This window comes from Anabrus simplex, chromosome 4 (genome assembly GCF_040414725.1).
Source record: "Anabrus simplex isolate iqAnaSimp1 chromosome 4, ASM4041472v1, whole genome shotgun sequence".
NCBI classification, from domain to species: domain Eukaryota; kingdom Metazoa; phylum Arthropoda; class Insecta; order Orthoptera; family Tettigoniidae; genus Anabrus; species Anabrus simplex.
In genome coordinates this window covers 318,440,022-318,454,567 of record NC_090268.1, presented here as the reverse complement: position 1 = coordinate 318,454,567, position 14,546 = coordinate 318,440,022, and the positions used below count along the sequence as shown (strand labels likewise).

At 36.9% G+C, this 14,546-nt stretch overlaps 1 protein-coding gene across 1 annotated transcript in view; it reads left to right on the top strand.

Moving 5' to 3' along the window:
• Nup44A (nuclear pore complex protein Nup44A) overlaps positions 1-1,710 on the top strand; it is a 103,881-nt gene extending 102,171 nt beyond the window's left edge. The window contains exon 6 of the mRNA XM_067146492.2: positions 1,331-1,710. Within this exon, the coding sequence (XP_067002593.1) occupies positions 1,331-1,518 (188 nt within the window). The 3' untranslated portion in view covers positions 1,519-1,710. The remainder of the gene's footprint in view (positions 1-1,330) is intronic.
• The last annotated feature ends 12,836 nt before the right edge of the window (positions 1,711-14,546 follow it).

The following is a 14,546-nucleotide window of genomic DNA, read 5'->3' as shown; positions in this document are numbered from 1 at the left end:
ACAGGTTGCTCGCTGTCCCCGGCTGTCTTCTGCTCCTGAGCCAGCGTATAGCACGAAATTTAAGTTTTAATTGTGGGGACTTAGTTCCGTACGGCTGTTCCCGGTACAGTATGTTTCATGCGGAGATTGGGCTACTGAGTCATATGAAACATATTCACAAAGCATTGTGAGTGTGAAAATGTAAATGTAAATTGCTGAAGAGAAAATGTGAACTGCTGAAAAAAGTGTTTATTTGGATACGAGTTTCAGTTGACGACGACACTATATACAGTCTTTTGTAATAACTTTAAAATTATATTATATCACTATACAGTATATTGTGGTTAAGTGAAAGACTTAGGGATGGCTTAAATCCTACAGCTTGTTGAATTTTGTAGTTAGTCATTTTTGCAGGGGTCTTACAGAGTCTTTTTAAATCCTACCTTGTCCCTCTGTTTTCTTTTACAAGCCATGAGGAAGGATATCATCAGTGTTATACTTAACAAAGTACATTAAATTACTACACTGATTTTTTTCCTGACAGCATGCAGAAATTCTGAATGTTTTGTAGCACAGAGCGTTATTATAGGTTTCTTGATCTTGTACGTTGAGTTTGTGTCAGGTTGCAAGTATGATTCACTAGAGTCAGGGAAACTACTGCTGGTGTTAGATTACAGAGAGTTAGAGTGCCTTTCACATCTACCTCTTACAGTTCTGTAATTTCTAATTCCTTCTATTCTACCAGGATTTGTTATTGAGTTTAGCATTGCTTCTTACTCTTTTTACTAGACCACTCTAGGTGGGGCAGGGCCTGTTCTTTTTACTCTTCTTCAAGCAATTCAAGTTTTATACATATGTTCTTACAAAATTAAAAAATATGCTCTTGGACTTTTATGATAGTGAAGCATTGGTTTTTTGTCCTCGGCTTAATTTAATCTGCTCGCACATGGTTTAATGTTTTTAGATTCAGAGGACTTTTATCAAGAGGACGTATATTCAAAGTTTTAAGACAGTTGGTGCTATTTTTAGGTTTAAGTCATAAGTTAATGTTTATGGATCTTGGTTTTTAATTAGGTTTTGCCAGTTTTGTAAAATTTGTGTATACTTTATGCATTGTTTATTGTAACCTTGTCTATGTATATTTTTCTTATTTTTGGCTGATGATGATGCACACCAGCATCGAAACCGGTACTAAGTATAATAAAATGTTATAATTTTCTTATAACATTAAATGGTATTGAATAGGTGAACCTCTCTTGTTTCCATTAGTCTTCTTCAAGCTCCTTAAAGTTAAATATCATTGAAGTTTCGGATTGCTAGAAAAATGTATCACGTATTATTTACATTGCAGCTAACTATTCCAATAATTGGAAGTGTATTGGAGTGCTGAAAGGTGATGGAACACAAGCCCAGGGTGAATCAGCTTCTCCAGCAGTTGCTACCCCTGTGGGAGTGATGGCTACGCCCACAAATCAGAGCACCACCAGGTATTACAAGCTTGGTACCATTAGCAACCCTAATCAAGTACCATGGCACTGAAATTCTCCAAGAGTTGAAAACAATTTCCATTTTTGAAATAGAAGCAAGTTCTGGCTTTACATGTGTTGAAGTGATTTCTTACAATTTTATATTGTCTGTGTGTAGAAACATTGATAATATACTAGAACTATTGGCTTCCCAGTTTGTATGTACTGAGTGAGTGTTATCTGAAATAAAAATGATGTATTCATACATACTTTGAAATTATTAGAAATATCCCTTTATTGGTGATAAGAATGATCAATTTTCATCTCCTCAAATTCAAGACAAAAAATTGCTTTCATTTTCTATTACTTGATAACATGTTATTTCCATACATCAGTCCTTATTGCATGTTCAAAATATTTTAGATGACCTGTTTGGTACTGAGTAGTACAAAATAATTCAATATTCATTGTAGTAATATTAATTTTGAAATATTATCTATCACCTGTTATTATGGGCATTATATAATAATTTGGCACCCATTATAGTATTGATATTGGAGTTAAAATATAGTGACAGTGTCACAAGCTTCTCGTTTAGGGGGCCGTAGTTCGAATCTTGGCCAATGTGTGTGGGGCATTGTTTAGTTTTTTGTCCATATTAAATTGAAAATCCCATGACTGATCATGAAAAGATTATCTTCCAAATGTGTGCATTAAGCATCTTAATCTCTTCTATTCTTGATATGGGCTTATACACTTGTAATGGCACACACCTGATGTTTGTTCTGTAATTACTGGGTGGATTGAGCAAGCGAACTCAAGAATAGAATGTGTATTTCCACTTTACATTTTGATGTGGCATAGAATAATGTCAGTTTTTGAAAGAAAGAAATGCTGAGTGAGACATGTGATCATTGTTCTTTATGCGAGGTAGGTTCAGTTTCTTGTAAGGAAAAAAAGAAAAAACTGTTGAAATTTATAGTAGATACATTGGTATTACTGCTTATGCCAACATATCTTTATCCCTACCAGAATAGCATTAAAAATTTGGATGCATACTATAAGCAATAATAGTAGCCTCCGTGGCTCAGGCGGAAGTGTGTCGGCTTCTCGCCGCTGGGTTCCGTGGTTCAAATCCCAGCCACTCCATGTGTGATTTGTGCTGGACAAAGTGGAGGCAGGACAGGTTTTTCTCTGGGTACTCCGGTTTTCCCTGTCATCTTTCATTCCAGCAACACTCTCTAATATTTCATTTCATATGTCAGTCATTCATTGCCCCAGAGGAGTGCGACAGGCCGCGGCAGCTGGCACCATTCCTATCCTCGCTGCAAGATGGGGGCTTCATTCATTCCATTCTTGACCCGGTCACTGACTGGAAAACAGGTTGTAGGTTTTATTCACTATAAATAATAATTTTATTGGCTTTACGTCCCACTAACTACTTCTTACGGTTTTCGAAGACTTCAAGGTGCAGGAATTTAGTCTGGCAGGAGTTCTTTTACGTTCCAGTAAATCTACTGACACGAGCCTGGTGCATTTGAGTACCTTCAGATACCAGCGAACTGAGCCAGGATAAAAACTGCGAAGTTGGGGGCAGAAGGCCAGCGCCTCATCCGTCTGAGCCACTCAGCCCAGCATACTGTAAACAGTTGTGTGTTTGTTTTTTATATATATGAGTATGTCTAGTTATTGGCAGGCCTTATTTCTGTCTTGAGCATCCTCCTAGGGAGTGGTTGGATCTTTAAAAGGCACCACTAAATACAGGGTTTTTCTTTGATAACTATGCAGCAGCACAACTCATGTCATGGCAGATTGCTGCATTGATGCTCGTCTCCTGGCAGGAAAATGTGCGTCATATCTGCGCACTACTCATTGTCAAATAGCAGTTATAGAAGGCTATATCTAGTGAAACAAAGAGAGTAAAATAATTTAACTGGCATTAAAGGAAATGTTCAAGGTGATGTCCCTCAACTCTCAAACATGTTTGCAGGCACTTGGTAAATCTCATTCTGTGAGACTTTTTGATATAACATGCCAAATTCCCTCCTATAGTTGTTCTCTTGTGTGAGAGTTGTTGGTATACCCTTTTCCTTTCAAATTCCCAGCTTATAACTATCACAGGGATCTAAAAAATTAGAGAATGTAACAGACAACAGAGATTTAGAGAGAGTTCCTTTCCAAGAGAACTCCTCATCTCCTACTTTTTCTTTTGTGAGCAGACCTAGTAGTGTGGATCTTCTTCACTATATTATTTATTTTTATTGGAAGACAGATGCCAGAAAACTGGTACTCTTTGAAACACAAGTATTTTGCTTAGCACTCCACTTTGAAAACATGCTCTAATGTAAACATATCGTTTTAAACAACAGCATAACATGAAACATTCATACAGCAAGTACACTGCCAAACAATACATTTAACATGGGAGTGATGGAAACAATTTAAAACTCTTAAGTCAATAAGGTGACTTCATTGATCAGTTTCACATATTAATATTTCATCACCTTGTTCAACTGCCAGCCTGAGGCTGCAGGTAACTCCGCCACTGTGGCTGCATGTGGTGAGGAGGTTATTGTATAACTAGCGTCACTCCTACCTTGCACTACTTAAATATAAAGATCCTGTATTATGTAGAGAACTCCAAACATTTCCAAAATGGTAGAGCCATAATGAGGTGTACTAGGCAAGATGAGGAGTGAGAAAGTTTGCTATTGCTTTCATCACTGAGCCATTACGTATTGTAGTACACTGACCTTATGAATAATGCTTCTTAAAACATCCACAGTCTTTGGTTGTGTTCCAAGTATAATTACTCAGTGCTCCACATACCTTCTTAGGTTCTTCCTAGTTACTATCTTATTATGCAGTGCATCATTTTGTTACTTTACACTGTAAAGTTAGCTGTACCTAATAATAGAAAATTGCCTATAATTGAACTTGAAAGGAATATATTACTATTATAGTTAAATACTGTAGCTGTCCAAATGGAATCCAGAAATATTTATTTTCCTGTCAGTGCAGTATTAATTCCTTTATTCTAAATAATTGTTGGAGACTTACCTTAAACATCCCTTGTTGGGCAGGAAACCACAAAGAATGTTTATAACTTCCCATAGTATAGCAATACAGCACTAAACTGTTGGTTTTCAAGTTATGACTATTATCGATAGCAGTGAAGCTATGATTGATGTAATAAAAACGTTGGAATCGAAGATACACTCAAAGGAAAATATATTACTCTCGCACTCTCTAACTTGGTATACAAACGGTTGAAGTAATGGTTTAATTTTTAAGATTAAAACTGAAATCTACAATGAAAATTAGATGCAGTGATATATGAAGTATCTAGCAATGTCATTTTCAGTCTTCTTTCTGGTAAGTAACTTATATCTTCTGTACTATAATGTATTTATCTCTTCATGGAAACTACTCCTGTATTAATGTGCTGTATTTTTTATTTTTTTCAAGGTTTAGAAATTAATCACATTTATTTTGGATTCTGATTCTGATTATCTTCATAGATATCTCAGTGTTGACAAGCTGTGATGATTTAAAAGCAAATTTTATGAAGGTATGTACATAGATACTGTTAACTGTTCTGAATTTAAAATATCATACACGCTATTTTGCTGTCGATAAAGCTTCTCAAGAACTTCATAGAAGTACTCAAGTTCTTAGCAATAAGAGGGGAAACTATAGGAATTGATTTATGCTGTGGTGTACTGGCAGTTATACTAAGAACACTGTAGGACAATTTTCCTTCTTTGGTATTTTTTTTGCCTGCTTTCTCTTTCCTCAGGGACTTTGCCCATGTTATCTGATCATAATCTGACTTCACTGTTTTGATGTGCTTTCAGCTTTTTTGAAGTAAGAAATGTTGCTCTTCATTTTTCAGATACATATTGGATGTTAACAAGGATTGGATGCATTTTGCAAGATACAGACAAGTTGATGTTTTTTAAAAACAATTCAGGAGTCTTTGTTTCTAGATATTTTTATTTTGACTCTAAGAGTAAATTAAATTAAAATCAAATTGGATATCTGTCCTTTTGTCTCTTATAATTTACCTGAACATTATTTTGCATATAGGTAATCTAATAGTTGAAGATATGCGTGGAAAAACGGGCTAACCTTCAAAATTGCTGCTGTCTCTTATCTGTAATGAGAACAACAGTTTTAGTAAATTGGGCTGAAGATATGCATGGAAAAATGGGCTCACCCTCAAAATTGCTGCCATTTCTCATCTGTAATGAGAACAACAGTTTTATTAAATTGGGCTAACTCAAACCATATTTTTAGGTTATATACAGCAAGTAGAAACTGCTCTCTAGTGGAAAGTAGTGCAGCTGTGAGATAAGCAAGGTAACCAACCTGGAGTCAAATACAGTGGAACCTTGATTATCAGTTCCCTGAAATTACGAGTACATTTTCCTGGATTATTCATTCAAATAACGTGATTCCATGAGCATCCTTTTTAAATCATGTTTTAAAAATCGCACATTATCCGTTCCTCGATTAAACGATTTTCACATCACTTGTGTAGAAATTTCAGTCCCATAAATGCTAAATCATTGAGCAAGCATTTTTCAAGAAACAGTATCTCACGAAAGGATAGCTACGACATATCTATGGATTTTGACATTAACGTCTCGTCATTGCGATAATTAGAGCAAGTACAGTACTGGGAGAGCGATTGGCGGTGAACTTCCATAAGAGACCATCTTAACATCGCATTCGGCAGGTATTATTTAGGGAAACCTAAGAAATCATAAAGCAGAGAGTGGCCGCAACAGTTGGAAGGAGAGACAGTGCATTTCATCAGCTCTACTTGCAGACAGAACAAGTTTTGTCATAATATGTTCGTACTTGTAAAATATCTACATTATGTTCAATGTTAGATATTTATTATTCAAATTTTTTTTATTGTATCGCCGAACAGGTTTCCGGCACTTCTCTCAGGACACTGTAAAGTCACTGGGCTTTGAGACAGGAATCAAAATTGCTCCTTCCTGACATGAATCCAGTATTTTAATATGATGGTATATAGTTATGTTCTGAAGGCTAGAACAGATGTTGCACCTTACATATATAAAGTCATGGGAGGCCTTGGGATAGCCTGTTACCATTTTGGTTCTAACATAAGATGGCAATTTTTATGTTTACTTTTTTATGTTAAAATGTACTAATAAAAGATGCATTGTTTTATACGTGCAGCATAACATTTTAAAAGTTCGAGTCATTTTCCACTCATACTGGCTTGTGCAGCGTCTCAGCGTGCTTTGCAGCTGAGCTCAAGGTAACGATTAATCCAAAATTTTTGGGGTTTTGATGATTTATTTTCTCTTTTTAATGTGCTTGTGATTACTAACATTCAGAATTGAATATAATGCATGCATATGTCTCCGCGTTCTACCTTGCCTGCCTCTTACCCGGGTTCGATTCCTGGCCAGGTCAAGCATTTTTACCTGGGTACGAGGGCTGGTTCTAGGTCCACTCAGCCTGTATGTGTATGTTCAGTCTTCCGCCCTAAGGCTGGTTGGATCCTCAACAGCTCTGCCATCAGCTGTCGTAAATGGCCTAAGCATCACTGAAGAGGCGTACTAGGAAAATGAGGAGTGAGGTAGTTTCCCATTGCTTTCCTCACCGGCCAGAAGTTGCTATTACATATCAGTCTGCTAAGCCCACTGAAATGCATGCACCAACCGACCCTATGAGCAACATTTTCACACCATTCATAGCAGGGACTGGCTGCACAAGCAATGGCATTTCTAAAATCGCTCATACCTCAGTCACTTTCACATTGTCAAAGCCAAGGATAAGACAGAGACAGATCAGTGTGATTACTATTGAGGAGCTATCTAATGGTGAGATGGTGACCCTACTCTAGAGAGCCAGGAATAACAGCCGAGAGGATTTATCACACTTACCATCTGTCATCTCATAATCTGCAGGTCTTCAGGCTGAGCAGTGGTCACTAGGTGTGCTGAGACCCATTAGAGCTGTAGTTTGGTTTGGTTTAGGAGTGTTTCTAAGATTATAATTGTACATACAGTAGAAGTCCGCTATAACGAGTACGGCATATAACGAGAACTCCGTTATAGCGACGACTTTTTTCTGTCCCTTCAAAATTCCTGTGTTAAACTGTGTATCGTCCTTTGTTTACAGCGAGAACCCTATCACTGGCGCATCCATTATTACGAGCAATTAAGTGATACCGATATTTATGTACCCCAGCGATGATATTGCTTGTGATCGATTGCCTTCGGCATCGTTTCCCCGCTATGTGCACTAGCAATTTCTCTCGTCGACATTCGAATTGGTAATATCCGTCGACAGCTGTTCCGTAAAGAAAATTCAAAATGAAAGAGAACATATTTTTGTAATAAATGCGTAAATAACGTGCCCGATAACGGTTGTTAACTCATTAAAAATTAAGGCTGACTAAACAACCGCTTAATTTTGAGGCTAAATACTGCAATTAAGTAAGAATGGGATACACCTCGAGATATGACAGAGTGCTTAATTGATTTCGGAGGTTAGTTTACATTTTGTTGCGTCTGGTTAAATTACGGAAAGGCTATTATTAAAATTTGTAGCAAGAAAGGTATAATTCCTCTACTGGCGCTTGAAGTGTGTTTTCATCATACGTATAGTACGGTTAATTTAGGATACGTGACGCTGTTTGAATAAGAAAACTGAAATGTTTGCAACAAAATGCGATCGATCATCTTTGGTACGGTACAGTTTCTCACATTGTGCATTTGCAAGCTCTCTCGTTGACATTCAAAGGCAATGTTGGAGTTGATTAGTAATACACATTGACTGCTGTTCTCTAAAGAAAATTCGAAATGAAAGAGGATAACATGTTTTCGTAATAAATGCGTAAATAACGTAGCCGAAAGCAGTTGTTAACTCGTTAAAAATAAAGACTGAAGTAAACGATATCCTAATTTTAATGTTATATACGGAAATTAAGTAAGAATGTGATACACCTCAAGATATGGCAGAGTAAATCACTGATTTCAGAGGATATTTCATATCTTCTCGCGTCTAGTTACGGCTATTTCTCTACATGCTGAGGTGTTTGCCACAGAAATCTCTGGAGTGATACCGTATTTCTCCGAATCCAAGACTTTTTTTTCTCAGAATCTCATGCGAAAACTCAAGGGTTGTTGCATTCGCGGCCTAACAGTAAGTTAATGGATACCACTGGCAACTACTGCGGTAACCACGCTGCTTCTTTTCACACGCACACAGAATTCGTTGACAATAAACGACCGCCTCTTTACTACACATCGCTAGCCGCGAAAACTGGTTGTACAGTGCCTGTGTGTTTCTCAAATCTGCAGAATGGCATCAAAGCATGCGACACTTCGAATTCTTAGAAAAGCCATGACTACTCAGTGGCAGAGTCATAACGCGTCTATTGTACTTGCCGCTTAGTAAAATTAAGGTTTATAGACAGCAGGAATATTTTCGTGATGGATAGTGGTATTGTAAAGATACGTGGAAAAGGTATTGCCGGCAAATTTTCAACGGATTGTAGTTGATATTATGATGCCAATTTTAAGTTAATGTTTATCAAACACTCGGAAATGAAGAATAATTGTGCAGCCGCAAGAAAATACGACATTAGGCCTAACTAAAGCCAATATTTGGCATTAGCGTGAAGACAAAGAGCAAAAAAAATGTGTATTGTACAAAAAATGCATTCAATGGTCCGCTACAAGGACGCTTTAAAGAAGTCGAAGATGAAATTGTAAGGTATGTGCACGAAAAACGCAAGGGCGGAATGGCCATACCGTGGCGCAATAAACTCGTTCATTGACTTTTAACGTTCGCGATTAGGCCTATACATCGCTAGCCGCTGAATTTGGCCGAACCCGACAAGTGAGACGTGCGTGTAGCGGTAGCTGGTTATATCTGACACTGCGTAAAAGTAACAGTTTTATAGACAGCAAGAATAATATCCTGATGGATCGTTGTATTGTAGAGACGCATGGAATAGGTAATGCCGGAAAATTTTTAACGAGTTCTCTTCGGTATTATGATGCCAGTGTTAAGTCAATGATCCTTAAACGCGCGGAAATAAAGAATAATTGTTCAGCTGCAAGGAAAAAAATAAACATGGCGTGACGAAAGTCAATGTTCGGCGTCTAAAAATAGTCTAAAAATGCGTAGGCCTACTGTACAACAAGGCATTCATATGATTTTACAAACTTTTTTTTGAGCCTGATTAAAATTTTTTGAAGGAAAAATTGGGGTTCATCTTGGATTCGGAGAAATACTGACTTTATATTTTTCATTAAACATACACTTTCACGTAGTACCAGATTACGGAAAATAACAAACAAGTAAGCTGTAGTGTGGATATCATCTGCAGAAACACAAGTTTTGAACAAACTGATTGCCGTTTCATACCGATTTTAAAGTGCATGAGGGGTTTTCCGACTTTTATACAAGAATCGAATATAACGACAATCCATTATAGCGAGTAAATTTTTTGCTGTTATGAATTCTCACTATAACGGACTTCTGCTGTATTTCATTATTGTGATGTTTAGTCAAATTGTTGATGGTTTTAATTTATTCCCTGATTATCCGTTTTCCTGTATTGTACGTTTTTTCCGCAGTTCCTTGGTACTTCCAAAACAGAGAATCGAGCTTCCACTGTACTCTAATGGAAAGATATATATATATATATTTTAAGAAACTAATATGTAATAACCACGTAAACCGTGGTGTTTGAACTGTTAAGATGTAAACAGATATAAAGGCATAAATAGAAGATGGAAATGTTGCTGAAGCTGTGAAAATTTTAAAAATCATATGTAATAAATATAAATTTATACTGTCTGTATAGTGAATAGAAATAGCAAGTGAGAGCACTTTGACTCTCCCATTACAGCAAGGGAGAAACTAGTGGCTACGATACGGAGAGTTACCACTTCAGCATAACTATCGCTTTGGAAGCATAGGTGGCATTGTTCATACCGGGTGCGCACGTTTTTACTTTGTATCACTGAAGTGACTTTTTTTAGTATATTAACTATATTTGGAAATATAGTGAGTGATAAAAGGCTTCATGCTTTGTGCCGAAATGGCTATCTGGTGAGAGGTCAGATAAAGGTAAACATTTTGTCTCACCGCCTGAAAATCGGGAGCATTTCTCTAAGTGGACTAGAACATTCCCAAGAAAAGATACTTTATTTCACTGCATATTCATTGCTACTGCGTAAATCATCACATCCTTTATTTTCAGTACAGGAATCAGATTTTAAAATTTCATCGCATAATCATCACATGTCCAAATTTTGTTCATCAATCTGTTTAAAAGGTAAATGGAACCACAATGTAAGTTGCATATGAAGGCGCAATTTCTTTTTTTCTCTACCGCTTTTCTCACACTTGTGGGGTCGTGGGTGCGAACTGTGTCACACATGTGGATTTGGCCCTGTTTATGGCCTAATGCCCTTCTTGACGCCAACCCTATATGGAGGGATGTAACCACTATCGCATGTTTCTGTGGCGGTTTGTACAGTAGTATGTTGTATGAATATGAAGAGGAAAGTGTTGGGACAAAAACAAACACCCAGTCCCCGAGCCAGATGAATTAATCTGACGCAATTAAAATCCCCGACCCAGCTGGGAATTGAACCCAGGACCCTCAGAACCAAAGGCCTCAACGCTAACCATTCAGCCAAGGAGTCGGACAAATGTGTAATTTAAACACAATATAAATATTGTATTTACGCGAATAATCCCTGCACATTAAAAAAAAAAAAAATTGAGGCACGAAATTGGGGTGCAAGTTTTATTTGCGTCAATGTTGCCAAAACACTCCCGGCTCACCTAGTTTTTGATGCTGATTGTACTGTTATGCTTTGTGCAACTTAGATGGAAGAAAACTGTCCCCATATATTATTTTTAAATGGAAAACAATTCAGACTTTTAATTCTAAACTGACTTTACATTTTTTTAAATAGTACCGTATTTTACAGAGTAATTTAAATTCAAAATGTCTTCGCGTCAAGACAGAATGCATCTTCTGGAACATGCAGGGGTAGCATTCTGCACTTTCACTCACTTCGGTGTGTCTATAGTGTGTTTCATAGTTGAAAATAGAGTGAAATTGTAATTCTTTTGTATTCAGCGTTTTAAGAAACCGCACAATATCATGTAGCGGGCAGTACCTGGAAAAGCAGAATCCATGAAAACTGGCGAGGGTTAGCATTTCTGAATTACAAGATGGCTGTTAATTCAAAATCACGTAATTGGAAGTCCGATTTCTGTATTACAAAGACTTAGAATTAACAAGGTTTTACTGTATCGCAAAACTAACATCAGATTTCACCGGTGTGTCTATTTCAAGTGTTTACATTGCACGAAAAGAATTATCCACCACCGGTCGTGTTACTGTCCAGTAAAATGTCACGCAGTAGCACGGCATATCGAAAAGGCAGTGGCAACACAAAGTGAGACAGCTGGAAATTGGCTTATATTGCTATCAACATTTCTTCAGTTTGCTTGTGTAATGAATGCCACGAAAGAAATGGAAAAGCTTTAGAAAAGATCAAGAACTCTTAACTGGTATAGTACGGAAAACATAAGCAATTGTAATTGAATCGGTGTGTTGAAAAGGGTACACATTCCAAAATCCTTACTTTTCAGGAGGAAGGAAAAGCCGTTTTGTAGCTAAAAGAAAGGTTTGATCAAAAAAGTTTTTGTTAGGCATTTATACATCATATATCTGCGTATTCAACTACAAAGTATGGAAATCATATTATGTACGCTTTTCAAGTTATACCATTTTTTGTCAAGGAATATATCCCTTTTTATACTCAAATTTGATCTTTGTAGAGGCAGATAATGTATAATAAACTCTTAATTTCAAAATGCTATTAAGCAGTAACACATTATTACACAAAAATTTGCCCAACCATCATTTCTTTTATAGTTATTCATTGTCATTCCGTCTCTTTAAGAGTGTTTTACTTTACGAAGCTGTCTAGCTTCCATAACCCCTAAATGGTGTATGTCTTTTATGTTTAAAATATCGTGAAGTTCATCTACGTTATCATTTGTTCCTTCAATGTTGAATGGATAAATCGAATATTTCACCACGATTGTATTACTGCAGACAGTAAATACTACGAAAATAAACTGCTCACTCGTTTCTTTTTCTGCTACTCGCTGCTATACAACACTTATACAAGGGTCCTGGTCTGTATAAGCAATTCAATGAATAACTATAAGAGATGTATACACGGGAGGTTTATACACGGTTTATTAGTAATAAATTTCACATAAACGGTGTATAAACCTTGTATATGGTAAAAAGAGACCACGTGTTGAGAAGTATTTTAGACGAACATCGGAATGCGCCAGCGTATCTGTTTCACGTGTTGACTTTGCACGAGAAAAATTATCCTCCACCAAGTAAAAAGAGACCGTGTGGGAAGTGTCTAGACGTAGTGTGTGACAAATTTGTAAGTAATTTAGGAGAGGATTCTACTGATGCAGGAGACAACGAATCTTCCCATCTACAGGGAATCGAGCCTATTGCAAGTTCAGATTAATGTAATACCTGTCACGTAAGTAGACCTACTTGCTCATTTTCATGGAAAATATATTTCATAGCAGTGATAATGTATTTTTATCGTCTAAGGCATAGTAGCTATATCCGTAAATTTACATGTTCATATTTGCATAAAGACCATGTGGACCTCGCGGAGCGATATGAAATGTTTGTTTATGCCTACGTTACTCTTTCGATGGAAGGAATTTTAGTTCTTTTTTTTTTTTTTTCAAAATGAGCCTTTCTAAAATGAGGGTGCGGGCATTATTTGACGGCGGGGATTATTTGGGTAAATACGGTATATGGCTTATTGGCAATTTGGCTACACAGTCGCGTTTACGAGATGTCGTATATTGCATAAATAAATTAATAAACAGCACCCGTATACATATGATGCAGGGATTACCGGTAGTTTGATGTGGTCGCGAGACGTACAATTTATACACTAGTGGCATATTATGTGGTCTCATTTGAAATACGTAAGGCGAGCTCGATAGCTGCAGTCACTTAAGTGCGGCCAGAATCCAGTTGCTGTTAGACCTATCTCTTGATAAACTTTACCATAATAGGTTAATATGGTTGTTTGATCCCGTATTGACTTGTGTCAGTGCGACGTAAAGCAACTTGTAAAAAAAGAGAAAGAAATACGTAAGGCTGTAAGTTATCGCTTATCGGCTACGTCGCCGGGAAATACCGGCATCGCACACACTTGTTTTCTAGCATGGCTTTCAAAGCCTTGCAACCGGAGGTGCACTGGTTTCGGAACGTGCGGGTAAAGGCAACAAAATGAGTCATTGAGAATCTAAATCATGAAAAAAGAAAATATTTGCTCTTATCAGTGGTAAACATCAGAATGAATACGTTATTTTTTCATAACATTGTCATGTTCTTATGGTCTACTATAATACATAATCGAACGTTCCGGTACTGGGAAATTTACGAGTAGGTACACCCCTGCTTGCAACCCTCGTATTTCACCTCTAGTGGACCTCTCCATGTTGTGGGTGTATGTAGGTTTTTCCCATTTTGTGTTTATGAGGTACTCTCGCGGAAGTATCGACTGCTGTGGAATGTATAGATGCATGTGTGTGGTTGTAGATATTGATGATGGTAGACATCTGTGCATGAGAATTTTAAGTTTTTTTTTTTTGTTTTTGGGATGTTTGTAGAAATATTTTGTTTTTGCATGCAATTATATGGATCAGATACAGACAGTAATTTACATAGCAACACATTAACACGTGAAGCATATACAGTGAAACCTCATTAATGCGTTCCTCACTAACATGTTTTCTCGCTTAGCACGTCGTAAATTCAAAGTCCCGATTCTTATCATATTAAAACTATATAAAAATGCCTCACTTATCACATCACAAAATTTATGTTATTACTGCTCAGTACGATCACAGTTTTCCTAGCCCTGAAAATGTTATTTGTCATCCCTGGTGAAGAAAACTTGATTTCCAACTTGGTCGTCGCCACAGTTGCGTGATGTAAAAGTTTCAAACAAATTTATTAAAAAA